Here is a 27,793-nt window from a genome sequence, read left to right as displayed (position 1 = left end):
TCACCTTTATTACCTTTCAAACAGACATGGCATTGACCGGTCTTTGTCAAAACATTGCCGTCCTTTTTACTGGTTTTACCGGCCGTTTTCAATAACACAGTACTCCAATCAGTTGTGATCGGTCGGCCTTACAGAAAAGCTGAGGATGACATTTGCAGCACAAAACATTCCATACATGTCATAACATTTAGAAAAGGTGCATTGTCAAAATTAAATCCATACATAAAACAACTAACATAAACTTAAAATTAAACACTTAAAATCAAAATAAAGTAAAAAAATTCTAAATTAATGTTCTGTAAATATCTTTAATTAAGTAAAAAGCCTTGTCAATAAGTAAATTATTTATTGTCTCTTTAAATTTGGTTTTGTTTAATAACTTGTAGCATGGCGGAAGCACATTGTACAATCTCAGCCCAGCATACAATGGAGATGTTTTCATAGGGTCAAACGGTGTTTGGGGAGTAGCTGTCTTTTAACTAACTGCTTATTATAACCATTATTTATGTCTTCGTAGAGTTGATAAATTAAGGTTATAAGGACAAAAGTAGTTTGTACTAAATAACTTAACTTTAATAATAATTTGGCTGTGATGTCTTTGGTATTGTTGTTGATTAGTTTGAGTTAGGCTTCATTCTCAATTTTTTCTCCAACACTGGTCACTTCAATATAGTATCCGTGAATGACTAGAATTCCATAAATGTCAAGTCCTGAAACAAATGGTTAGTGTTGTATAGCCTGCAATGCATAAGTTTGTATGGCCTATGACTAGAGAATTTTACTTTACCTACAAACGATGAAAATAATTAATATTTATTTTTATTATATCATTGGCTTGTATTACCACAGTTCCAAGTAGGCCTAATAGTTTTTTTTTATTTTGCTGTTCTTATTCAGTTAATATAAAGTAATATCTTATAAATACCTCTAAAACCACTTCAATCATTAGAACATAGTAGGCCTAACTAAAAACCTTAAAACACTTTCATCGTTAGACTCTAAAGTGGCCATCATTCTCAAAAGCTCAGATTAGCTCAACATCAATGGACTCAAACCAACATACACACATCAAGCTGCAGATTTTACAATCTTGCGCTATGGGCTTGAAAGAGTTGGGCCCCTCACTCTTCATTTTGGGGGGATTTCTCTCTTCCTTGCGCCCCCCAACTAGCCTTTGAACCTCTTACACCCCTGGGAACGGACCTATTAATTAAATTGGCCCTGAATATGAATGATGATAAATCTAATGTTATAGCTAATATCAAAGGTTCTGCTAAATGAAATGATAAAATATGTGACACCAGACACCATTGAACCCAAAGACCAATTGTCAATGTTATAAATACCACTCACTTTGAGTAGTGCAAGTAGACTTCTTGCACCTGTAAAATCTGAAGCTAGTTTCCATGTGTGTTAAATGTTGGTTTGAAATCACTGATGACAGCTACAATTTCTCTCTTATTTTAGGGATTACCTTACTATTTGTGCTTTACTCTTTGGTTAAAAATATCTAAGAGGACGTAATAGTTAACATATAGATTGTTATCGTAGTTTACGCAAGCTTAAAAAGACGGTCCTTAAAGGCACAAGTAGAAAATTTAAGGTACAAGACTTGGCGCGAGTGCCTTTAAAACTTTTATGCGTGTCTTAGAGGCTAATTGTGTGAGATTCGTACACTACTTTACCTACGACCCTTTTTTAGCGAATTTCCCATATAGGGAATAAGCTATTACCGTAGTACTCATGGTAAGACCTGGACGCGGGACCGATTTTTTTTTTCGTTTCGAGGTCCCTAGAGACCAAAAACACCATCCGTTCAAATTCATATATATATATATATTTATATATTTATATATATATATATATATATATATATGTGTCCGTTAGCACGATAACTCGAGCAAAAATGATCCGATTTTGATGAAATTCGGTACAAACGTGTAAACCTACGTTTATTCGAACGAGTTCGCGATCCAGCATGATCGGACCATGGGAACGGGGGTTTACGGGGGGTTTTATGGGGTAAAAATAGGTTTTTCGCATTTTTGACCCAAAAAACATAAAATTTAGCAATTTCTTTCCAAACCATTTTGTAGAGCTTAAAAAAACAAATAATTTAGTATATTGAAGCGTTATTATGCGCCTAATGGTTACGGAGAAAATTCCAAAAAATTGTAAATTTAAAATTCCTATGTTATTCTTATGGAGAATAAGTAAACTGTTGTAGTTTGCTTGTTTATGAACATATTTTGATCAAATTTGAAAAATGTTTTTATTTCTTACTAACTATTAACATAAAAAAAAACATTTTTACCTCCCTGATGCAGCAAACCTAAGTACTTGTTAAACTAATTCTATTTAAATCGGGAATAAATGTTATATTTTTAAGTAGACATTTCAGTGTAAATCAAATGGAAATTCGCTTAGTCTGCAGGTTTGCTGTGGCGGGGGTATTTATTAATTAATAACGACTATTACTCAGAACGGCTAAAATGGGTTATGTTCTTCTTTAACCTCTCATTGCCACTGGTTATGACCAAGACTACCAACCACTCACTCATTGTATGATCAATTAATGAATAAATTAATTGGCTTTACCCTAACAGCTGATAAGCTGAGTTCAAAGCATTAATTTTACTTCTATTGGTCCAAACTTGTATTGTAAAGTAACAGCTGATAATTAAGTAAACAATATACTGTTAAGTGAATCTTTTCAATTCCAAGAACTGAATTGAGAAGGCTAGTTTAAAAAAGGGCCGTAGGTAAAATTCAATTTAAATTGTTTTAAAGTTGGTTGTCCTCTGCACAATCCGGACAGAAGTGAAGAAAATTGTTTCAAGTGATCCTAAATGCAAGAGTGTATGATGATACTTAGACTTACCCATGCAGAACAGGAATATTCCCACTTCATCAGCCAGTTTGTCGAAGTAAGCCATGAGTATGTAGAGAGGCACATCACACAGAAGTAATACAGACTTGGCTATTATCCATGACAGGAAGTAGTGTGGCCTTTCCTGGATGAAAACAAAATGAAATATGCTACAATGAAATATCAGTGTGCTCGCCTTTAAAAACAAAATGAAATTTATGATTAGGTTTTATCTCAGAGTTTCTGTAAATTGGGAATTTTCTAACAAAATTCAACACGCAAGTTGACATTTAACTCTCTTAGTACAGAAATAGGATTTAACAATACCTATACCTATATTTTTCTGACTCGTAAATAATTAAGTAGATATAAATAAACGAGGGAATCAGTGCGCAACTTGCACAGTTTAGAGTCCAAAACATGTTTCCGAGGCAAAATGAATTCAGTGAAATACTTACTTTTTCATGATTATTTTGGTTAAGAACAGTTATTAGGTGAATATCGTAATGAAATCAATAATATTAAGTTTATGTTCAACTGCTTGTTTAAATGGATGTAATCAAAAGTTGCACTGTTCTTCCAACAAGCTAATGATTCCATTTTAATTTGAATATGGTAAACGGTCAAGACAATAAATATTGATTCTCTTTGAAAATAATGTGTTTGTTTACCTTTTTAAGACATAATATCTTTAAAAAGTCTCCATTTTTTAAGTGAACTTGGAAAAATTCTCATGGATTGTTCCATTTTAGCGAATTTCCCATATAGGGAATAACCTATTACCGTAGTACTCACGGTAAGACCTGGACCCGGGACCGATTTTTTTTTTCGTTTTGAGGTCCCTAGAGGTCAAAAACACCATCCGTTCAAATTCATATATATATATATATATATATATATATTTATATATATATATATATATATATATATATATGTCCGTTAGCGCGATAACTCGAGCAAAAATGATCCGATTTTGATGAAATTTGGTACAAACGTGTAAACCTACGTTTATTCGAACGAGTTCGCGAACCAGCATGATCGGACCATGGGAACGGGGGTTTATGGGGGCTGTTATGGGGTAAAAATGGGTTTTTCCCATTTTTGACCCAAAAAACATAAAATTTTGCAATTTCTTTCGAAACTATTTTGTAGAGCTTAAAAAAACAAATAATTTAGTATATTGAAGCGTTATAATGCGCCTAATGGTTACGGAGAAAATTCCAAAAAATTGTAAATTTAAAATTCCCATGTTATTCTTATGGAGAATAAGTAAACTGTTGTAGTTTGCTTGTTTATAAACATATTTTGCCCAAATTTGGAAAATGTTTTTATTTCTTACTAACTATTAACATTTTACATAAAAAACACTTTTACCCTCCCTGTTGCAGCAAACCTAAGTATGTTTTAAACTGATTCTATTTAAATAGGGAATAAATGTGATAATTTTAAGGAGACATTTTAGTGTAAATCCATTCAGGGAAATGGAAATTCGCTTAGTCTGCAGGTTTGCTGCGGCGGGGGTATTGTTTCCATTTTTTCACCTAAAAAACATTGGCTTCACCATATGATATTTAATTATCAATCTAGAATTGTTTTACCCTTGATATGTTTTTAACATTGTTTAATTGCAGCTGACTTTTGAGTTGTTATTATTATTGTTTTTGTTTCTAGTTTTGACTCATGAAATAAGTTCAGTTCTATTTTATTAAACTAATTTACCTATCAATTTATGTATTTACTTCAAACATAAAACTGGCGACGAGGATGATTTTATGGAAAACTTAAGAGAGTAAGATAGTTTATTCAATTCCACAGTCTAATTCATTATAATGTCTGAAGATACATTACCAGCAACTCTTAATAATCCTATGTTGGTAAGTCAACCTAGATGTGAAAAATTTAACCCTAATTCATGCGACATTGATGTTTGGAATATTAAATTCAAGGCAAATTTATGTTTGGGCAATATTAAAAATGATGATATTAAAAGATGTTTATTCATTGACTGCCTGGATAGTAGGCCTACAGTTCTTAAAACATTGGTAACTATTTGCAAGCCAAAAGATATTTGTGAATTCACTTATGAACAACTTTATGAACTTTTGGTAAAGCATTTTAAGCCAGTAAAGTTTAAGTTTCTGAAAGAGTCAAATTCTTTTCACTGAAGCAAGGTGATGAATCTTTGTCCACCTTTGCAAGTAACTTAAAAGAATTAGCCAGCAGTTGTGATTTTCCTGGTGACTTTTATCAAGATGCTCTCATTACATCCTTCATAATGGGCATAAATGAAGATTCTATTAGAGCTAATTTACTTCAGAAAGATTACACAGATTTCAATACTGTACTTGAATTCGCTAGAACATTAAGTTCAGTTTTTACCACTTCAGCTAAGAAAAATCTGATTTCATTTTCCGATTATGAGAGCAATGGAGAGGTTCTAATTACAAATTCAAACTATTTATGCTATTCTTGTGGTGGTAACAATTTTAGGAAACAATGTAGATTTAGAAATGCAATATGTAATAATTGTGATACAAAAGGTCACTTGGCAAAAGTTTGCAAAATTAAAAGTACAACAGATTTTCAAAACAAAAAAAATTGGTGGACATGGAAAAGGAACGTACAACCGCCAAGTAAATTTCACTGAAAATGAAAGAGGAAGAGATATTCTAGAACCGTTATCGACTCTAACATACTTGATTGTTCACCTGGTCTTCAGTTTCATAATGTGAGTGTATTTTCTCCAATTTGGGTTTCTATCTGTATTAATAGTATTTTAATTAATATGCAACTAGATACAGGAAGTTGTGTTTCTGTTATATGTTGACGAACTTGGAAAAGATTGGGAAAATTTCCTTTGTTACATTCAAATACAAAACTGACAACTTGAGGACATTTTTATTTCGCTATCGAGCTACACCTCACACTGCAACTGGACAAACACCTGCATTTTTGTTCTTGGGTCATAATCTGCGAACTAAATTAGATTTTATCAAACCTTCACAAGAGATAAACTCAAGAGATAAACCTTCTGAAGTGCTGCGATATAATAAATCCAGAGGCTTTTCCATTGGGAGTAAAGTGTGAAATGAAATGAAATGATGTTTATTTCCCAACTAAAAAGTACAATTCATGGTATTTTACAGAATAAATTACTTAATCCTTGTCTTAAAAATAACTTACAAAATAATATATAACTATGGCACAAAGAGATAAAAAAAAAATACCTAATCAACTTATATGGAAATGTGTCTACATAGGCAGGGCCTGTGCGTAGACATGAGTTGCGGGTAATTTGTTTAGTGAATGGGAATTTTTTTTTTAAGTGATTGTTATCACGTCTGAAAATAAATGTTGTCTTGCTTGAAACTGGACAACGATATTTCTCTGAAACTAAGTAGAATCTAAAGTGCTTCTCAAAAATCAAGTTATAGGTTGATAGGTGTACATTTGTACTTTTGTTGAAGGGAAAGTAAAATGGAAAATAGGAACCATACTTAGACAGTTAGGTAGGAACACGTGGTTGATTGATTCTAATGTACACACTAAAAGACATACAAGTCAAATTCGAAAATGCTACCAAGACAATGAATCGGAAGAGGAAGACGACCCCTGCATTAAACAATTACCACAGCTACTGTCTTCTTCAGATTTCCAAGTACAAAATCCAGAAAACCATGGATCACCAGCTGTATTTCCTAGTCCTAGAGCAATCCCTGCAGTAGCTTCACAACATCCGAATGTCCCTCCTCAGCTACGATCTAGAATATCCACTGCAGAAGCTTTACCCCGCCCGAGTGTACCTCCTCCTCACCTGCGAAGATCAACAAGGACCTTCAGGCCACAGAGGAGGTTAATTGAAGAAGCCTAAACTTGGTGGAAAAAAGTGATATGTTTGTAACATTGTTTAATTGCAGCTGACTTTTAAGTTGTTATTATTATTGTTTTTGTTTCTAGTTTTGACTCATGAAATAAGTTCAGTTCTATTTTATTAAACTAATTTACCTATCAATTTATGTATTTACTTCAAACATAAAAACCCTCAATTTTGATTCCTTCTTGGTTAAAAAGTCTTGATGTAAACTTTGAACATCATCTATGATGTTGCGAAGACTTGAATTTTGTAATGAAGAAAAAATAAGTCAAATTAAGATTAAAATGCAAAATTAATCATGTATTAGATATCTAACAAAAAACCACTAAGTGGTAAAACTTTCCCCGCCAAGTCAGCAATCCAAAAAAAGATAATAAATCATTACTTTTTCCGCCAAGAAAAATAATGTAATGTATGTAAGTTTGGAAACTTGGCGGCAGACTTTTGATTGGTTTTTTTTCATTTAAGTTACGTTAGTGGATAATTTCACAAATCAACTTCTCTAATTAATTAGTCCAACTAAGTATAATAATTTCGAGGTAATCAGTAAATACAAAACCATCACTATTATGATTTTATGAACAAATAAGGTCAAATTTTGTAAAATAAGCTCTCACCTAGCAATGTACTAATGGGAGAGATACTTACTCAATGAAACTAGTTTTATGGTACCTATTTTTAAAGTGATCGAGCAAAAGTCTGCCGCCAAGTTGCCAAACTTACATACATTACATTGTTTTTCTTGGCGGAAAAAGTAATAATTTATTATCTTTTTTGGATTGCTGACTTGGCGGGGAAAGTTTTACCACTTAGTGGTTTTTTGTTAGATTTTATTAATTTTTGTAGAAAATTAACAGTTAAAAATCCTCTTTTCTCTGATAAGTAAAAATGTAATTGCTTGTTTAACATACGTAAACTGATTTTCCCGATTGTTTTATTTGTTTTAGTGTATCAAAACATAAAACAAACCTTAGTACTAGTACTAAGTTTCAAGTTCCTAGGTTTCATATTATGTTTTGATAAGTAGTATTAAACTGTTAAAAATGACGAGCTGCTGTACCAGTGTACCGTCGGTACACTGCATTTTTCAATGGAAAGTATCGGTGAATATCACTGCTCTAAATAATTTTATACTAGTGTACCTGTTGCTCGAATTCGAGCAATTGCGAAGCGTTACAGGCGACTCGAAGATTATGGAAATACTCACGATCTATGCAACAGTTAGATATAATCAAAATCTTTTGTAAATATCTTATCTTTTCTCAAAAAGCTGATCTTGTTTTTTAGTGTTTCTACAAATTTTTCTCTCTCATAGCTGCATTAGGTTGTCTATAATAACGATTATAAATGAAAAAAAAAACATTATTTCTTTTCTTTTACTTGGTTGTGTTCTATGACTTTTTCTATGTTTCCATTGTTTGCAAATCGGTTATTTCAATGATTGCTCAAGAAATGTAGCATATTATTAATTCAATTTTATCTTTAGCCTATATCAAATTGTCCAGGATTTCTCGCTTTTTTCCATTGTAATAATTTCACCAACCCATGTTTCGTCTACAGATGCAATACGCCAAAGAATATCACCTACGTACAATCTCCAAGAAGTGGTAGAAAAGTCAGAAACCAAGCCATACAATAGATATAAGTTAACTCCATAAGAAATAATTTTAAGAGTTACCCCAGTCAGCACACAGAAGTATATAATATGTATTATTTACTTTGAGCCAAAGTAAATCCAAAATAAATTATACGTATTGAATTGATATAGAATACTTCTATTTTACGTCTATACGTCCCACTTTATTTTGTAAATAATACGTATTACTAATACGTCAATTTACGTAAACCATATACAAAAATAATACGTCAATGATATATGTATATGGAATGTAAATTTTGTACAAGCTAAACTGAAGCAATAATATGTAAATTTAAGTATTATTTATGTAAATCATCTTAATTATGTACAGTAATGCAAAAAATATCTGAATCTAATTAAATTGTATTAAGAATCAATTTATCCAATTATGTTTAGCACCTAAATAAACATAATAATAAATGTTCTGTCAGTAATCAACATAAGAAAGATGGATTAGTTCTCAGCTAAAGTCAATTATTATAAAAATATTACTCATCCTAAAAACTTGAGGCACTTTTAAGGGTGACTCTTTAGGCGATAAACTATGGTCAGTACGGTAGTACTATGAAAACTGTGGTAAGTTCTAATTTATTTTTTTAAATTGTCTTCACTCATTCATGGTGTGTTAGTATTTGTTTGAATTGAATGCATAAAAATGTGTTACTTTATAGGAAACAAATTCTCATTAATCAAAAGGAAAACTAATCATTCTAGAATTATTAACATAATATCATATAATTAGTAATTAGAATTGAATTTGTACCCAACAAAACTAAAATCAGAACAGTAGGCAATAAGTACAAAGTACAGCTTTACAATAAAAATGTAATCTTAATAAATCAAGTACAGCTTTACATTTGAAAATTTAATCTTCGAGCCTGCCGGAACCATTCTTTAACCTTGGTTTCAAATGCCTTGTATGTGACATTGTCTCCGTGAGACGCTGCAACAACACCTGAAACATGATTTTACAATGTGATACCACAGAGTTTTCACTATAATTGTTATGTTATAAGCAAGTGTTAATGTGTTTGATTCAGTTTTTTCTCATAAGGTCCTACTTTGTCCTTTAACTTAGAAGAAGATTTTTTACGGGGGTTCAAAACAATTTACCCTTGATAATCCGACATGGCGGTGATGCCACTGGACACTAATTAGTTAATACTAAATACTTTACGAGTATAAACTCGGGAATATTTTGCAGGGCCGGTTTGAGTAGTAAGCATAGTACGTGGTCGAAGCAAAGCAAAATGGCGTATCCAATGTTCAGGATTAAGGAGACCCACAAATTGACTCGTTCATCAACACTTCTCTGTCATCTACTTGGACTGGTCTGGTAGACCTTTGCATGTTTCAGACATAGCCTACATACTCTAGCTTATTCGTGTATCCAGAAATAATCATTACCAATAACAGTGCCGTAATTAGAGTACTTGCGGACCTAGGTCAAACTAACCTCAGTTATCCTACGATCACGGCGAAATCGTTAACATATCCTGTGATCATGAAACCATTGCCACCTACGATCGCCATGAAATTGGGAAAATCACCACACATTGGTAGTCAAACATTTTTGGCAAACTGACATTCTAATGGGCCTATTTAAGTAAATGTCCGATTATTGAGAGCCAACTGTAGTTACCTAGATTAATAGAGGCCAAGTAATGATTTACAAAAAGTTTTTTTTATGTTATGGATATCAAATACCCCCGCCACAGCAACCCTGCAGACTAAGCAAATTTCCATTTACTGGGCTGGATTTCTACTTAAGTACAGTAGAGTCTCGCAAACTCGGCACTCGATAACCCGGCAGTCTGGATAACTCGGCCATCACCTGGCTCAGAAAATTAGTGATTTTTGAGTACGACATGAGTTAAACATGGGCTCAAGTTAAATCATTCCCAACTTGTACCAAAGATTTATTGTACTATATCTGATGACTTAATACTGACTTGTAATATAAATAGGCCTATAAATAAATAAGGCAGCTAAAAGGATTACAAATTGTATGGTTCTTATTTATAACCCTAGTTCCCAATAACCCGACATTTCACAAACTCGACACCCTTCCAGTCCACATTACGCCGAGTTTTGGGGACTCTACTGCATTCCCTTAAAATTGTAAGATTTATTTCCTATTTACATAGGTAACATTGATTATAATGAGTAGGCCTACTGTACTTAGGTTTGCTGCTACAGGGAAGGAAGGTATTGAAGTGTTTTTTTATTTCAATTGAAATGTTCATAAACTAGAATGAAACAAACAAAATTGTCAAATTTGACAAAAATATATTTATATAGCCTACAAGCAAACTAGCCTACAACAGTTTTTCTCCATGAGAATAACATAGAAATTATTAATTTACAATATTTTTCGATTATCTCCGTAACCGATAGGCATACAACAACGCTTCAATATACAAAATTATTTCTTTTATAAGCTATACAAAATGGTATGGAAAGAAATCGTGAAGTTTTGTGTTTTTAGAGTCAAAAATCAGAAAACCCAATTTTTACCCCATAAAACCCCCCATAAACCCTCGTTCCCATAGTCTGTTCAAATTATTTTGAATAAACGTAGGTTATACATTAGTACCAAATTTGATCAAAATCGGTTCACTTTTGCTCGAGATATCGCGCTAACGGACATATACATACATATGTATATATTTCATATATATATATGAATTTAAACGGAGGGTGTTTTTGGCCTATGGAGGACCCAAAAATGAAAAGTAAATCGGTCCCGGGTCGAGGTCTTACCATGAGACCTACAGTAATAGCTTATTCCCTATATAGAAAATTCGCTAAAATAATTTAAACTTGTTGTTAGCTTGTTAAAATTTTCCTTTAACTTTTTTTATAACTATTTCTTCTTTTCCTTTTTGATATTTTCTGTTTTTGTTGGTTTGAATTAGGGGCCCCAAATAAAGTCTCCGGTTGGGAACATAAGAGGGTTTTAATTGAATCTAATGATGAATATAGAACGGATTCACGTTTAACATTAGCCTATTAGTTTTAGAAAAAAAAAACGGCATCTCATCTTTACAAATTTCTCCCACAGTCTCCCCATGATTAGATACAGATTAGATTTAAATAAATAAAATATTTCACACACCTTTAAAAAAAGAGTGTTCATAAATATTAAGTTGGGTAGCTTTTTAAAAATAGATTTAAAATTATAACTCAAACAAAAGAGTTAATCACTGCTCCCCAGGTAAAATAACTTTTCAGGGACTATTATTTAAATTCCATTAGATTCCAGTAACTATTAGTAGGCAACTATTATACTCACTCTCCAGTGTTTTATGAAGTTGAGGCTGTGGAGGGTCCTCTTTCCCTTCCTTCCCTCCCAACTGAAGCTAACATCTACTTCGTTTGTCCGCGATCTGATGAGGGCTCGACAGCCAGAGTCCACCACTGTTGCGCCCCCAATCCTTTGAAAGAAGTCGATCTACAAAAACAAAAAAACTTTTTAGTCATATTTAATCGTTTTATACTTTCGGCTAAGTCCTTCTTAGGTGTGTTTGACTGTTATAACCATTCTATTTCCCGAAACAATAAGTAAATCCAGACCTGATTCCACAACTGGCCCCTAGGAGTGAACATAACATAACCTAGATACAGCAACAGAAGGTATGTTTTTTAAATTAGGCCTATTTGTTGCATTCACAATTAATTAAGTTTATCTTATTTACTTATGACAGATATACCTATCCATGCATAAGCTAACTTAATTCCTTGTAATAATTGTTGAATGAAATTGTGTATGCCTAAGGCCCATGTTATATGGACAGAAAAAACGCGACAGATTTTTCGCCGCGAGACGCCAAGCCTACCGAGCAATGGACGTCACTATGTGCAAGTTATACAAACGTTTTATCTGTCGCATCGGACACTGTAAACCTGGCGTCAGCGTGGACAACGCGACCGGACCGGTAAAACTGGCGGAAAAAACGCGACAGAAATTATGCGAGTACCTACTGTTATACGGGCAGCTTTTACACAGCAGATCCGTGCTTCACCCTACCATACTTCTCCGACAGGATAGTTCCCAGGCGACTTATCGGGAGTGGAAATTCACAGTTCGGCGACCTTCGGGCTCCCTCGGAGCCTGTCGCGGCGTGTTTACTGCTCGTATAACAGCTCCCTGGCGTCGATGACACAGCGTGATTGCTGATTGTATAACAGCACTGAATTTGTGAATCAGCGTCGGCGTTTTATCTGTCGCGTTCTTGCTGTCCGTATAACATGGGCCTAAGTTAATTAGCATATAGTATAGTTACCTATTAGTCATTTGTAAATAAACAAACCGTCTAACAAAAACTGGACAAGTTCAAAAACCCTTAGCCAAAAAATTAACTTATCTCTTGATAATTTAACATAAGGAAGCATATAGGCCTAATTAGTTGCGTTAAAATCTTAGTGTAGGCCTGGGAATTACCATTACCTACTGTAAATTTAAACATCAAGCGTAACTTAAAACACAGAGGATACTCGTCCAGTAACAGGACGTGGATTAACTTAGGCGTCCGGCACTGACGTCACAGGGTTGTGAGGGCCCGGAACGCCATTACCACAACGATACGATGTACAACCATCGGTGTTTGTGGTGTAGTGGATAGAGTGCTAGGCTGATTAACGCAAGAGGTCCCTGGTTCGAATCACATCGGTAACTTTAACTTTTTGTCAAAGATTTTGCTTTGAATGCCATTAACTGTACATCTTTTGTTAGAATTTTTGGCATTTATAATTTTATTTTATGAACATAATTTAACCTTCATTCATTATCATTTTTCATTATCAGCAAGTTTGGTTGGTTAGGTTAGGTTATGACAGTAACTGCTGGACGCCTAATCCATGTCCAGTTACCGGATGCGTATCCTCTGCGAATTTAAAAACCCTGTAACTTACTAATGTGCTAATTAATAGGCCTAACCTAAGTTAGTTAATATCGTAGGCCTACTTGATAAAATCTTGGCTGCACTTTAGTTTCTGTCCTACATTTACTCACATACGGTTTCAACTCAAGTTACCTAGTACTTAACTGCATGTTTGGTTAAGGTTAAGTTAAGTTTAGAACAGTTTCATCAGCTGGTAGCACAAATAGGCCTACCTATTTGTGTAGTACCGTACCTAAATAGGTACTAGAAAACATGATCTAGTATTCGTGGTTAGTAGTCCTATAATAGTAAATGTAGGACAGAAACTAAAGTGCAACCGAAATCTTGAAAGAATACACACCTACCGAAAATATCATCCAAGACCAGTAAAAATGAAGATGTAACTTAAATCTTCTTTATCCAATTGTCTGTGATGTAACTTAACTTAGCCTAGCCTAATTAAAATCCAGTATTTGTAAGTTTAGACCATAAATAAAAGCAGAACACTTACCTTTGAGGGTTGTAGAAAATTGATGATGAATTGAAAACATAAATAAGTTAGGTTGATCTAGCGAAAATCTTAAAAGTAGGCCTAGGACCAACGGTAACACCGATGGCCAATAAACTTCTTGATTCTTGAACTTAAATAAGTTACAACTGTAAAATAAACTTTTAAAACTAACTAAAAAACTGAATAATTAACAGCTAAGTTTTGGAAACAACGATTGAAATATTGATCTCGAAGAGGGCAGAGGAGAGACTACACAGAATAAAAAGAAGAAGAGATAAAGTAAAGAACTCGAACTGCAGCAGAAACACAGAACTAAACAACTTAACTAAAACAAAAACAACAATGGCGGCCTCGGATGACGGCTAGTCCTAGTCGGCGTTACGGTACTGTCCGACCCATTCGATACTATCGTGCTAATACGATTTTCAATGCATATCGAAAGACCAGTAATGCTCCGTGTAGAAAGGATTTATGATTTATTTCAGTTATACCTTAGTAATAATAATATTAGTTATTAATTATTATTATTAACTTATTTAGTTTTTCTAACTTAGACTGTAGTAGTTACATAAATTTAAATTAATCATAACTGCCCAGTAAGCTATCGAATAGAAATATCGAGCCTATCAAGTTCGATGTTGATATTGACTATCGATATAATTCTAGTATCTATCAGTCTGGCTTCGATATTTTTATTGGGATCCAATAAGTCAACGCTGCAACCCCAACCCCAATCCCAAACCGGTTCGGTCTAACTACACTTCTTGGCTTGGTGAAGGAATTCTACAAGTGGAAGTGACCTTCGCACTTGCCACCCCTTTGTATTACAGTTCTTTGTCTAGCTGCCTGTATTGTAAATTCCTACTGTCCCTTCTTCTAAGAAAAAGTTTCTCTAAAAGCAACTGTTTGGTCTGAGTGAAAATATCTCTTTCTCAAGGCTTTGAGCAAAATTTACAAATCTATCTGGTATGAATCCAGGAAAATGGTTAATGTATATTTGACGTAAATATATGTATATTTTACGTCAATATTAAAGTATATGGGATGTGAATAAGTTACATTCAGTATACATTAAATGTATCGAGAAATAGGCCAGAAAATAGGTTTAAATCAATCACATATTAATTAAGACAGTATTTCATGTTGACCTAAAACAAAAGGTAACGATATTTTCTATGTAAATATCAGCGAGTAAATTATATGTGAATTTTACATATTTCAATATACTTTACATAGTTTACCAAGATTGACCTAAAATATATGTATATAATACCTCGTGTGCTGACTGGGACTGTGATATTAGGATTTTCCGCTGATTTGGTAATAGAACACTATATTTCAAAACATGACACGATGCAGAATAAAACCGATTTTAAAATCAGAAAACCCCATTGCAAATACTGTACTTCATTTTGAAAAATTCAATAAATCACAATTTAAATATTAACAGCTGTTTCATTAAAAAGTAGTGTAGAATTATGAATATGGTAAACAAATTTGAAGAGGCAACTTTAAAGGCTTCTGGGGCAGAGCACCAAGGTAATTTACCTCGGTCCTCTTTTGATGGCTCATCTATAGACAAAGACCTTTCTTTAGAGACCCCTATCAAGTTTCTACGCCCAGCCGTTCTCTCAAATTAGCTGGGACAAAAACCCAGTTTTTCCTCCATAAGAATAACATGGGATGGGAATTCAAAGGCCACTGGGGCAGAGCCCCAAGGGAATTTACCACGTTTCTCTTTTGATGGCTCATCTACAGACCAAGACCTTTCTTTAGACACCTCTACCGAGCTTCTACGCCCAGCCGTTCTCTCAATTTAGCTATGACAAAGAAAAACAGTTTCAAATTAATAGATAGTAATTAGTTCAAATCATTCGGTATAGCCTACCTGAAAAAAATACTTTATAAAAGTTTTAAAATATTTTTTCAGCTGTTCCTATGAATTTCTCTAACATTTAAATTAATTGAGATTTAGTCGCAGCTGGTCCTTCTTTTGTTTTGATTTTAATCCCATGTTATTTAAATGGGCCAGAATCGTACTTTGAGGGCTTGTCAAGGGTTTATGGGTCAACGCACTGACTTGAGACCCTCAAAAGGCACATCTACACGTTAAGGGCTTTCAAACAACATAAAAAACATTAAAATTGAGCCAGTGGTTTGGGCTGTAGGTCCGTCAACATTCAAGGAGAAGAAGGAGAACACGGAAAATTTGTGAACTTTCAAACTAGATTTTCTTTGCTCAAACACGACCGTTTTTTTTTTTAAATTCTTTTTTTTATTTTGTTGAGAATGAGTGCCCCTTTCCAGTAGATGAATAATTATTTTAATAGCTTTTGTTTCTTCAGAGCTATAGACCAGTAAAAAAGCCACTTTGTCACGTCATGTATATATACACTGCAGCAGCTGTGTACCGCTGGGGGACTTGGCGGGGCGGAACGCTGCCGTGTTCCTTAATTTTATCACCAAGCTCGTAATTCACAGCCATATGAGCCTTACCATTAATTTATTGGCCTGATATTCAAAACATTTATTTAACTTACCGGTAGCTCAAACTATAAAAGAATTATAGATTCATAAACTCACCATATAAAGCCCCATGAGAAGAAATGTGCTAAACATTGCATCCAACAGGCAAAATATTATTTTCAGTTTAGCTAAGTCTGCAGCAACTGTAACAAAGTATATTATTATTGTATTATTACTAGTTTAAAAATAGAATATAGTACAGTCATAACTCTCCTACGAGCAGATCAAGCGAACTCTTGACAAAGTCGCTAAAGGCCTTAGCAGGCTTATGTCAAATGTCGCTGGTTCCCGCTCCTGCAAATGCCGCCTACTGATGTCTGCTGTCCAATCGGTGCTCTTGTACTATCCTGAGGCCTAGGCCCATGTACTGAAGAGGCACGTCTTTTGTGACCGGTGTTGTGACTTTGTATTAATAGTAGTAAATAGTTAATAGGTGAAAAGTTAATTGACTCGCTTGGCTATTGCGTGAGGGCCGGGACTGAGAATAAAACTAGAGTTACTAAATGAATTTATAATTTATTTAAAAGAGGAGAAGATTGATAAACTCGACCAAACAAAATACAATGATAATATATAAGTCTAATACAATTTAAACAAGGAGAAATGAACCAGCACAGTGAATAGTCAAATTAATAAGGTAAATATACTTAATCCTAACAAATAAATTGGTAATTGGAGTTTAATAAAATTAAAAATGTAAAACAAGATAATAAAATATTAATTATTGTTCAAATTCAAGAAAGTAAATTGAGTAGATTTGATTTAAAATTTGGAAATCTAACTTCTAAAGCCTTAAATTATTTTCTCCTGAGTAAGCGAGCAGGATGACTTACATTTTTAGTTTAAATAATTATAAAATTGACATACTTTGTGGATTTGATGCACTAGACAATTCACTAAACAATTTTTAATCTGCCGTTAAAGGCAACAGGCCATGGTAAAACAACACTTCACTCACGACCGAAAACTTTGACTCCCGAACGCGGTGACCGGACCGAAGACTTCCTGGAGACTGCTCTTCTGTTGGTTTTTGGTGGAATGGACGTCCCCCCGTCCGCCTATAGAGACAGCCAGTCAGAGGGTGTGATCGTTGGTTAATCTTCTCTGATTGGTTGAGACAGTCCACGTGGACTTGATGTGCAGATGTCAAAAAGTCCATAGCTTGCAGATTGTCTTCTGTCTCTCTCCACGATTGATGCATCGGTAGCTGAACGTTACACCACCGTGGGACAGGAAATGTATAGACGGACGGGAAGACATGGATAGGATTTCTGAGATCCGTGGAAGTAGATGATGTAGTTACACCGGCTTTGCGAGTCGCCTCTGCCTGCCGCATGGTCTCCGAGCTTGCAGTCATGGTGATCACCGGTGTCATCCCTGTCTTTCATCTCGAGACGGGCGATCTACCACAGGAGACCTCAAGTAGGCAGGGAGATTGCTGCAAGCGAAGAGTGCAAACACTGGCAACGTGAATGGGACACCAAGTCTTGGGGATGTTGGACCGCCAGCATCCAACCATGGGTGGAACGGAAGCATGGTGAGGTCGGGTATTTCGTGACCCAGTTTTTGTTGGGTCACTGGTACTTCCGGGCCTTTTCCACAGAATGGTAAGGACCAGCTCGGACCGTGTACTGTCCCGGCATTGCATACACATCTTCTGCCAATATCGTTGGAGCTATGCTCCAGGGGGAGGGCACCTGGAACTTTGTGAAGCAGTTTGCCTAGGCCATACTGGGCTAAGGTTAATCTCGAGCGGCCTTAACCTTCAGGAGCAAATAAGAAAGAAAGTCCTAGAGGCAATGGCATAGCTTAAGAGGAGTTTAGCTAAACAGTTCCAGGCTAGTGACCTAGGACATGAGGTTTTTTCTGGTAGTCTGAGGACATTGATCCCAAGGAATCTGGCACTTGGGCACTACTGAGAGGACATTGAGCCTCTCAGTGTGGGTAAACACATTTCAACCTCCCCCCCCCCCCCCGAAAAAACAACAAAAAAACAGTAGTTACTCAATATTATACATTTGATAGTTAATCTTACAGCTTAAATATTAGTTTTAAAATACCATATTAACATAACAACTTAAATACCTTCAGGGTAGTCACTGTAAGATACATCAGCCAAGTCATAAAATCCGTTGATAATGCCAAAACAAGATGAAACCTGCAACAAAACAAGTTTAAAAAATAGTAGTCACTAGTTCAACATAGTTTATCATATATTGTCGTTTTTTTACTATACTTTTAGTATGGCATATAACTGTATATCTGATTTAAAAAGAGTAATATATTTGACATGGTTTAATTTATTAACAATATTGGAAATCACATTTTCCACTCAATCTGGTTGATCACATTCATAATATGAATAAGGAAATGTTTGTTTGTCTGTCTACTATAAGTATATTTCCACTAGGAAGAAAAAACTAAAAAAAATCCCAACAACAAATGAAAAAAACGTTAAAAACAAACTACAACTTACTAAAACAAATTACGTTAAAAAATTGATGTATACATTCATATTTTATTTCCGGTCTGATGTTTACCAACACCTATAAGTACTCGGGGCTTTCAAAATTTAGGGGGGGGGGGTACTTAAATAAGTAAATATTGAACATATGGTGCTGGAATATTTGCGTACAGTATAGTCCAGTCAATGAATGATCCAAAAGTAGGTGTAGAGTGCGTGAGCAGGTAACTAAGCGATTCCTTCAGAAACTTGTTCAGGGGGCTTAGGGTGTTAACATACCAAAAGTCCTGACTCCTAGGTGGTGAGCCAGTGGGTGGAGGGGGGGAAAAGGGGGGGAGAAAGGTACGCATTTTGGTTTTTTTATTATATCTCGAAAACTATCAACTTTTTGTATACTATAGTAAATTATAAAATTGAAGAAGATTAAATTTTCTACAAGAAAAGTATATAATGTGTTTATTTTGGTTCAACAGATTACGAGTTATAACTTATTTAATTGATATCTTATTAAAATACTCCTTCCATAAGAAATACATGTAAATTAGTATGCGAAATGGGGCGAATCCTATCCGCCCAAAGGAAATATAACTGATATTCGGGAAATCTTGACAAAATTTCCAGTAATTTGACACTTAAATCATGAAATTTTGTCAAAAATTAAAGCGAGGGTGAGCGTTTAAAAATGGGATGATTTAAGGTTTTTTTTTATATTTCCAATAAAAAAACACCAAAACTTGACATTTGGTTACCTCGCCCTCGCCTTAATTTTGGATCAATTTTAATGATTAAAGTGTCAAATTACTGGAAATTTTGTCAAGATTTCCAGAATATCATTTATATTTCCTTTGGGCGGATAGGATTCGCCCCATTTCGCATACTAATTTACATGTATTTCTTATGGAAGGAGTATTTTAATAAGATATCAATTAAATAAGTTATAACTCGTAATCTGTTGAACCAAAATAAACACATTATATACTTTTCTTGTAGAAAATTTAATCTTCTTCAATTTTATAATTTACTAAAGTATACAAAAAGTTGATAGTTTTCGAGATATAATAAAAAAACCCAAAATGCGTACCTTTTCCCCCCCCTTTTTCCCCCCTCCACCCCCTGGCTCACCACCTAGGAGTCAGGACTTTTGGTATGTTAACACCCTAAGCCCCCTGAACAAGTTTCTGAAGGAATCTCTTAGTTACCTGCTCACGCACTCTACACCTCATTCCTTGACTGGACTAGTAGTTTAAAGCACTAGTAGGTTGTTTCTTGTCATTTTTGCGGGGATGCGGAATACTATCCCCCGGAAAACTACCCCCCCAGGTGAAACGTGACGTCACAAAATCTTCTAACTAACCAATATGGAAGCCGTGTCCGCGACTGGAATACTACCCCCCCTAGACAAATCATGTAATTTTAATTTTAATTCGAGTAATTCCGTTGGATAATAGAAAATGCATGTGGTGAATATAACACATTTTCGATTTTCGAAATGTTACAGCAAGTTTGGTTGGTTAGGTTAGATTAGAACTGTTTGACAACTAAATTTGAGTGTCCGTGACTGGAAAACTGCCCCCCCGGTCTCTGACGTCAATATGACGTAGGAACCTGCTTGGGGGGGGGTAGTTTTCCGGGGGGCAGTCTTCCGGCGACCCTGCAATCCTCACACGGTGCAACCGTGCAACCATCGATGTATAACCTTGCAACATCCATGGACAAAATGTTGTAAAATATACATTTGGAACCTGATTGAGAGAGATATAATTAATTATAACGAGGTGTTAGCCCGTCCTACGTACGGGAGTAGTCAGTTAAAACTGTGTAGGCCTATAATTCAGAACAGCTAGTTTACACGTATAAAGACAAATTTTATTACAGCCTACTGTAGAAAGAGTAATTATCAATTGAGAAGTGTATAGGCCTAGTCATTGATATCATCTTCCATCGCATACCTGCCTCATCCATAATCAATATCACCACAATACAATTACTCATACTATACACAATTTCCAGTAGGTCTGAATTGAAACTCCCTAAAATAAAACGAAAACATCCAATAAAATTCACAGTACACATAATTATAACGTTGGTGTCCTGACATCATTAAACGAATCGTCCACGCACATTCTTCATGTCAATTTCACTGCACCAATTGCTAAATAAATAAGTGTAAACAAAGAAAAGTAAACACAACAACATATTAGTTTGTTTTGTAAACAGCTGAGTCAAAAATAAAATAATATTCATTTGAACAAAAGAACTGGTCACATGTTGAAGGAATTTAAAAAGTAAAAACGCTAGTAATGCTAGTGACGTAATTAATTGTCTATGTTTATTATCCATTCCATGATCAGTTATAATATCCTTGATAATTAAGACACCCTCATTGAATCAATGTACATCGTAATTCCCCATATTCATTTATTTAAACTATAAAATATTCAGCGCCGCCAAACGTAACTACAACTAAACACACGCCAAACAACATTTTAGATTTCATAAAAAGATGGTTAGTCTAATTGCAGTATCCTAGGTCATTGATGACGTTGTGTTAAATCTATGTCATTCAACTGTATATCTTTGGATCAAACCCGTCTGAGGTTGTGGTGGTAATTTAAAATCGTATTCCTGAGGATTCTTGATCTCCATCTTTATGACATCAATATTTCCGGGCCTAATCCAAACAAAGTTCAAGCATTCAAAAACATTGATTGTAAACAAAAAGGTGCCAAGATAAATTAAAACATGTAAAAATTGTGATTTTCCTACCCTTTCCAAAAAAGTTGAGCAGTAAAATCTTACTAATATTATAAATGAGAAAGTTTAGATGTATGGATGTATGGATGTATGTTTGTGACAAGTGAACGCGAAAAATACTGGTCGGATTGGGCTGAAATTTGGCATGATGATAGCTCACATTCCCGATTAACATATAGGCATATTCTTATTTCAAAAATCCTTTTGGGCTCCGCCCCAGTGGCTCTGGAGTTTCCCATGTTAACCTTATGAGAAATGGAATTATTGAATCTTATCAGCTGTTTCAATTAAACAAGTTGGTTCTGTTCTATGATGTTCAATAGCATTAAAGTTACAAGGATTACCAACAGGGTTCAGCACTATTATTTCTTTTACATTTATGACAACAGCTAATTTGCAACCAAAAGGTGAGTGAGCGTAGCGAACGAACTTCAACCTGAAGGCAAGTGAGCGCAGCGAACGAGCTCCAACCTAAAGGTGAGTGAGCGTAGCGAACGAGCTCCAACCTAAAGGTGAGTGAGCGTAGCGAACAAACTTCAACCAGGACCTGATTGAGCCATGCGAACGAGATAATCTTGAAAATTAAGAAGTTAAACGGGGCAAAGCCCGCGGGTTACAGCTAGTAATTTAAATATATTTTTTTCAACTCGTGTACAGAGCCTCGACTTGTACACATCGATGGTGTTACTTATCTCGGTGGTCTACTAATCTAACTTATTTCCTATAATCAATGACAAAATAAGAGTAAATAAAATAACCTCATAGTTCCACAGTTTTTATATAACCAGCTGTTAGTTAAAACAAATTATATTGCTCTAAAACAAATCGAAGATTACAAAGATTGCTTTAAAAAATAATTTGAACATCCTAGTATTTTACTATGTATATTTAATTAATCTGTCATCCTCTTACCGAAGAATTGAACGTACCAATGATTAGCATTACACATAGTATAAATAAGTAAACCCTAAGTATGTCTTTACATTTTTATCCAAATGCTTAATTTGTGACACAAAAGCTGAATGTTTACAGCTGTTATGTTAAGCAAATTATTTTATGCCAAAAGCTAGTTTAGAATCTTAGCGTCGGCTGCTAGACTTTTTAAAAATTAAAACTAAATTTCTAAAAAACTGGGACCTTAAACTAAAATTATGGCTTCGACATTCCCTAGTTTTTAAAATGATCTTTCTTTCAACATAAAAATCATGAAAATCCGTCGAGTGGTTGATTCAGAATCGTGAAATAAAAAACACTGTTTCGTTTTAATATTATAGAATAGATATCCCTTTGGGGGTCTTTGTTACTGTAATTTAATCTAGAGAAACATTTTTTTACTATTAAAAAATTAGGGTAGCGAGCTGGTCTAGTGGTAGACCGCGGGGTCGGGGGTTTAGGATCCCGAGGTCCTGGTTTTGAATCCTGCCAATCACCAATGGATTTTATCTATAATAATGCCTCGACACTCCTGAACTATAACTGAAGTAATGTGTAAAACAGTTCCAGCCTAGTAGCTAGAACCTAGTGTTCTAGGATGTGAAGATAAGACTTAAAAAAATAAACTACCGTCTTCAAAATCTTAATATTTTGATTTTATTTGAATAGTGTTATAATAAATAATGTTTTATTAAAATTAATGGTAACTTTTCTTACCATACTGTACCATGCAAATACTTTGCTTCCAAATTTCAGTGGGTATCTTCTGCAACATTTTGTCAAATATGGCACTTTCATTTCCTGGCTCTGGATCACTTTCTTACTGGATTATGGCACTTTCTTCCTGTGAAAGAGAAAATAACTTCATCCATAAGATTTATGGACAACTGGGAAAAATGTAATTAAGTAGGCCTATACCAAGTAACCAAGTAATGAAGTAATTCATTTTATAAATCAAAATACTTGAACCAATCGAGTAAAAATCTGAAGGAATTGCTGGTTCGATCACTAGTGTAATTATAGTTAGTCCCAGACGCCATATATTTGTTGTTGAGCTACCAGTCGTGACAATCTTTATAAAAGGTCAACATGAGATAACAACAGGACAAGGTAATTGTGATTGTACCTTTAAAGAAACTTGTCATTCGCAATAGAAAAACCTCAAAATAAGAAATGAAAATAAAATACAGTACTTACTTTTATATCTCAATACTTGATTATGAAGTGGGGATCACAAAGAATATTTATGGTATGGAAATATTGTTAAACTATTGAGTCTGTAGCTTAGTTTATTCACGAATCGCCTTAATAGTTGGGTAGCTCAGCTGTTATAGTGCTCGCCTTGGTATTATTAAGGATCCTGAGAAAAAAGTGTAACTTTTTGATGGTTCGATTCTAAAGCCAGCTGTCCTTGGTCTTGATCAATGGGATTTAATAATGTTCCTGACTAATGAAACAGCCGGTCTTAGTCAGTAGGTAACAAAGCTACACAAATTATCATCTCATGCCATATTCTACACTCATTTTTTCGTCAAAATACGCACCTAGGTGGCGTCCCAATGATTAATAATTGTAATAAATCGTGCTTGACATTATATATTGAGAAAAGGACAATTCCAAGGCAAATACTTATCAACACTAACTCATTTTGTTAATGATGCCAATAAAGTATATTCAATTCAGAAAATAATGAAGTAATCAAACTACTCACTTGTTTTAGGTGGAAACACCCACACAACTGTGAAGGAAATGGGTGTGGCAGTGTTCTCGCATGTGTGTCAATTATTTATAGCCTAAAGGATAACTTTGTGAGATAAACGTAATTTGATTTTGTACAACTAGAACTTCCAGTAATTTTTGCTAACAAATTATTTTTCCAGCGAGAACCTAATTCATAATGATATCATCAGGTACTGTACTGTTATTGACTTTGGATACCGTATTTTCAAGTAGACTTTTCATCCTGTACAATCTGAAACTATGTTTATATGAGTTACATTTGAGTACGCTGAGGTAAACTAAATGTTTATTCTGATTTTAGGATGAATTTTACTGTGTGTGTGTGTGTTACTTGTTTTTTGCTATGATTGGAGATAAGCAACAGTTCAGAGATTAAGTAAATAAATTTTTAACATAAAAACATACACTTCATACCATACGGAAACCTACAATAAAAAATAAAATTGTCTTTAACTGGGATGACAAATATAAGAGTATGTTTAATGTTTATGGTAGGCATTCATTTTCGCAAGCTCTATGTCTGTTTTATTTTTAGAATTATTCTTTGTACAACTTTTGTTTAGAGATACACACCAAGAAGGAGGCACACTATTCATTCCCAAAAAGTTTTATTTTTAGCCTGTGACAGAGAGAGAGAAACTAATACAGAGTATAGTATATTTGTCGCATGAACCAACTCTTAAAGAAATACAAATTATGAAAATAAATATAATATTTACAGTAGAAAAAAACTGTGAAATTATTTAACCATGTTCTATATGACACAACCTTGCCACAGCTGATCCATATAGATGGGATGTATGCTTAATTATCCAAATTCAATGGTTCTACTCATCTGCTGAATGTCAATATATCCATTAGTCTGGGAGTCAAGTATGTCACTGGCCCGAAAGTAAACATTATTTAACATTACTAAATGGAACAGTCCAAACCATATGTTAATGTGTTTTATTAGAGAATTCCTGTCATTTGTTTATGTTTATGATCTATATATCGCATCTGTTCAAATACTCCTGATTTTACCTCACATGATACAGTAGATATAAATAAAGTATTTTAAATCCATGAAAAGCATTAACAGTCAGTTTAATTCTTTTCATATAGATTTAACACACTCCTCTTTATGTATTTAGCTCATGGATCAATCTGAAGATAATGCTTAGGCGTGGGGGGGAAATGTCTAAATGGCCTGTTAAAAAGCTAAATTACTACATTAATTAGTTATAAGAATAATGTTTAACCCATGAAGGAACAATTTTGTAAAAAATGTATTCACGTTAAATATTGTTTAAATGTCACACAGGATATGTATTTACAAAATATGTTATACCATTGTTTCTAACCTAGAAAACTAAGGTAATCTACCTAGTCACTGCAATACAGAAAGATTGTTACTAAGTACTTTACAAATAGTAAATAATAAATACTATGTTTTTAAATTTTAATATTCTCTTCAAAATTTAAACAAGCAGCTAGCGCTAAAACTATCTAAAACATCTTCAACATTTTAGTGAATATTTCAATTTTTATTGGTTCTTACTAAGATTTTTTCAGTTATTGTTTTGTGCTCCTATATCTTTAATTGTTTTACCTCAATCTCCAATAGCATTTAATCATAAAAGAAGAAACTTACAACTGAAAAAAGTAAGTATTCTGTTATAGGCCTAATGTTTATTTTGGTGAATCTTACTAATATTATAAATGTGAAAGTTTGTGTGTTTGTTTGTTTGAAGTTCAATCACGCATAAGCTACTGGACGGATTGGGCTAAAATTTGGCATGACGATTGCTCACATCCCCGATTAAAATATAGATGTATTCTTATCACAAAATTCCTTTTGGGCTCCGCCCCAGTGGCTCTGTAGTTCCCCATTATAACCTTATGAGTATTCATATTTAAAGGGAATTAAAGAATTTAGTCAGCTGTTTCAACTAAAAAAAGTTGGTTCTATGATATTCAAAAGCATTAAAAAGTTATAAGATTTACCAACAGGGTGCAGCACTATATTTTTTTGCATTTATGAAAACAACACATATTTGAACTATATTTGTCTATTTTTGAACTAAGCAGCAGCAAAAAACTGTGAGTGATACGCTGAGAACTAACTGTCAAAGTAGGATTGTTTACAGTTATGTTTATGTTTTTAATTTCATGAATAATTTGTGATATTTTGCGAATTTTTGATAATTTATTTTTCTCTGTTGTTTTAGGGGAAGTGGTAGAACATTGTGGCTATGGTAGATGTGTAATACTATGGTAATACTAAAGAATACTGTAAATTTAAAGAAGCAAATTTTATCAAACTATGTCCTCCCTCATTGCAAACGCAAAGCTTGAGTATAACTGCATGCCAACCCCGTATGAAGGACGGGCACTCTGCTAGTTGGTTTATACAGTACTTTTAAAAGTGTCAATATTATTATCATATGCATGCAAATTAATGTAAGTCTTACTTATGTGACTACATCGGGTTTTAAACCATCCATTTAAAAAAACAATTTTTTTCTCAAATTAAACATTTATGTCAATTTTATTTTATTAATTGTAGTTAATTTAGTTACTGACTGTTTAATATCCTATGTTTTAGCTATACTTCCATCACTATCTTAAATGAAGGGAGGGCACCAGAACCTAACAATATCCTATTGGCAACTATAAATTTGCATTTATATATAATTTTATAATTAAACCCCCTGAGACAAGTGTAGGCTACTTACACGCACGGCTGCAGTAGGCAGACGACTGTAGGAGGATGGGTCAAGTGGTCATATCGCTCCAGCCCACGCGGGTCACAGTGACACAGTGTCACAGTAGTGTAGCGTGTCACGTGTCACTGTCATTTAACACCCTTCCTGAACCGTGACAAGACCAGAGAGAAAGTGCCACAGAAACGTTAAACACGCTAGTCGCAGATCTGGGTGCGAAAGCGAAATACTTTGCGTGATTGGATTACTTTTTGTCCCACCTGAACATCTAAGGATGCTATGACCTTGAATAGTTTTCCTTCAGGCATAGAGGTTGTGGCATTGTCACTTTGATGAAATCCATTCGTGATTGCCGGGATTCGAACCCGTAAATTGGGGACCGAAGTCCCGTGCTCCAGACCAGCTCGCTTCCAATAACCTATCACGTTATACCTTTGGTTTGAACTCAAGGTAAAGGACATTTATTTAAAATTGAAACACCAACTTATTATCCAATAAACCAGTTGTTAATACAATAATCTGTTCGTAGAATAATATATTAACTAGAAGTCGAGGTCGTCCAGTGGTTGAAAACTCGACCAAAAATATGTAATGTACAGACTTCTCTATTTTCACGCCAATCTGTTAATAAAACATGGGATTCCAATTTCTTCCATTTGTTTCGAGTTCCTGTTTATATTTCGTTGTTTTTCAGTCACCCGGCATGGCAACCCATAAAGCCAATGTAATTTTGTTATGTTGAATTCATTTTTTGTGCTTATTTTTGAGCCTATTTCAATTCATACAGAGATTCTGCACATCTACGGGAATAGCCTATATCTTTCTAACAATATGCATAGATTTCCCTGTGATGCACACGAGCTGAGAAAAAAGGGTTTAAGGGATTTTTCTTGTC

At 34.3% G+C, this 27,793-nt stretch overlaps 1 protein-coding gene and 1 long non-coding RNA gene across 2 annotated transcripts; both read right to left on the bottom strand.

The window, feature by feature from the left end:
- Window positions 1-358: 358 nt before the first annotated feature.
- LOC128992351 (uncharacterized) lies at window positions 359-26,988 on the bottom strand. The gene is made up of 6 exons (XM_054415891.1): window positions 26,911-26,988; window positions 23,171-23,297; window positions 18,388-18,460; window positions 16,360-16,445; window positions 2,882-3,014; window positions 359-710 (listed from the first exon to the last, which is right to left on the bottom strand). Exons 2-6 carry the CDS (start codon window positions 23,249-23,251, stop codon window positions 625-627), a joined length of 459 nt encoding a protein of 152 aa, XP_054271866.1. The 5' UTR covers window positions 23,252-23,297; window positions 26,911-26,988; the 3' UTR covers window positions 359-624.
- On the bottom strand, window positions 9,227-14,067 carry LOC128992352 (uncharacterized). The gene is made up of 3 exons (XR_008490709.1): window positions 13,777-14,067; window positions 11,678-11,836; window positions 9,227-9,337 (listed from the first exon to the last, which is right to left on the bottom strand). It is a non-coding gene; the product is annotated as an uncharacterized LOC128992352 (long non-coding RNA).
- Window positions 26,989-27,793: the final 805 nt, after the last annotated feature.

The sequence above is a fragment of the Macrosteles quadrilineatus genome, unplaced genomic scaffold (assembly GCF_028750875.1).
Source record: "Macrosteles quadrilineatus isolate MER2022 unplaced genomic scaffold, UCM_ALF_1.0 Scaffold_4__1_contigs__length_99947679, whole genome shotgun sequence".
Lineage (NCBI taxonomy): Eukaryota > Metazoa > Arthropoda > Insecta > Hemiptera > Cicadellidae > Macrosteles > Macrosteles quadrilineatus.
The sequence above is the reverse complement of the archived record's forward strand: the minus strand, read 5'-3'. Positions and strand labels throughout refer to the sequence as shown.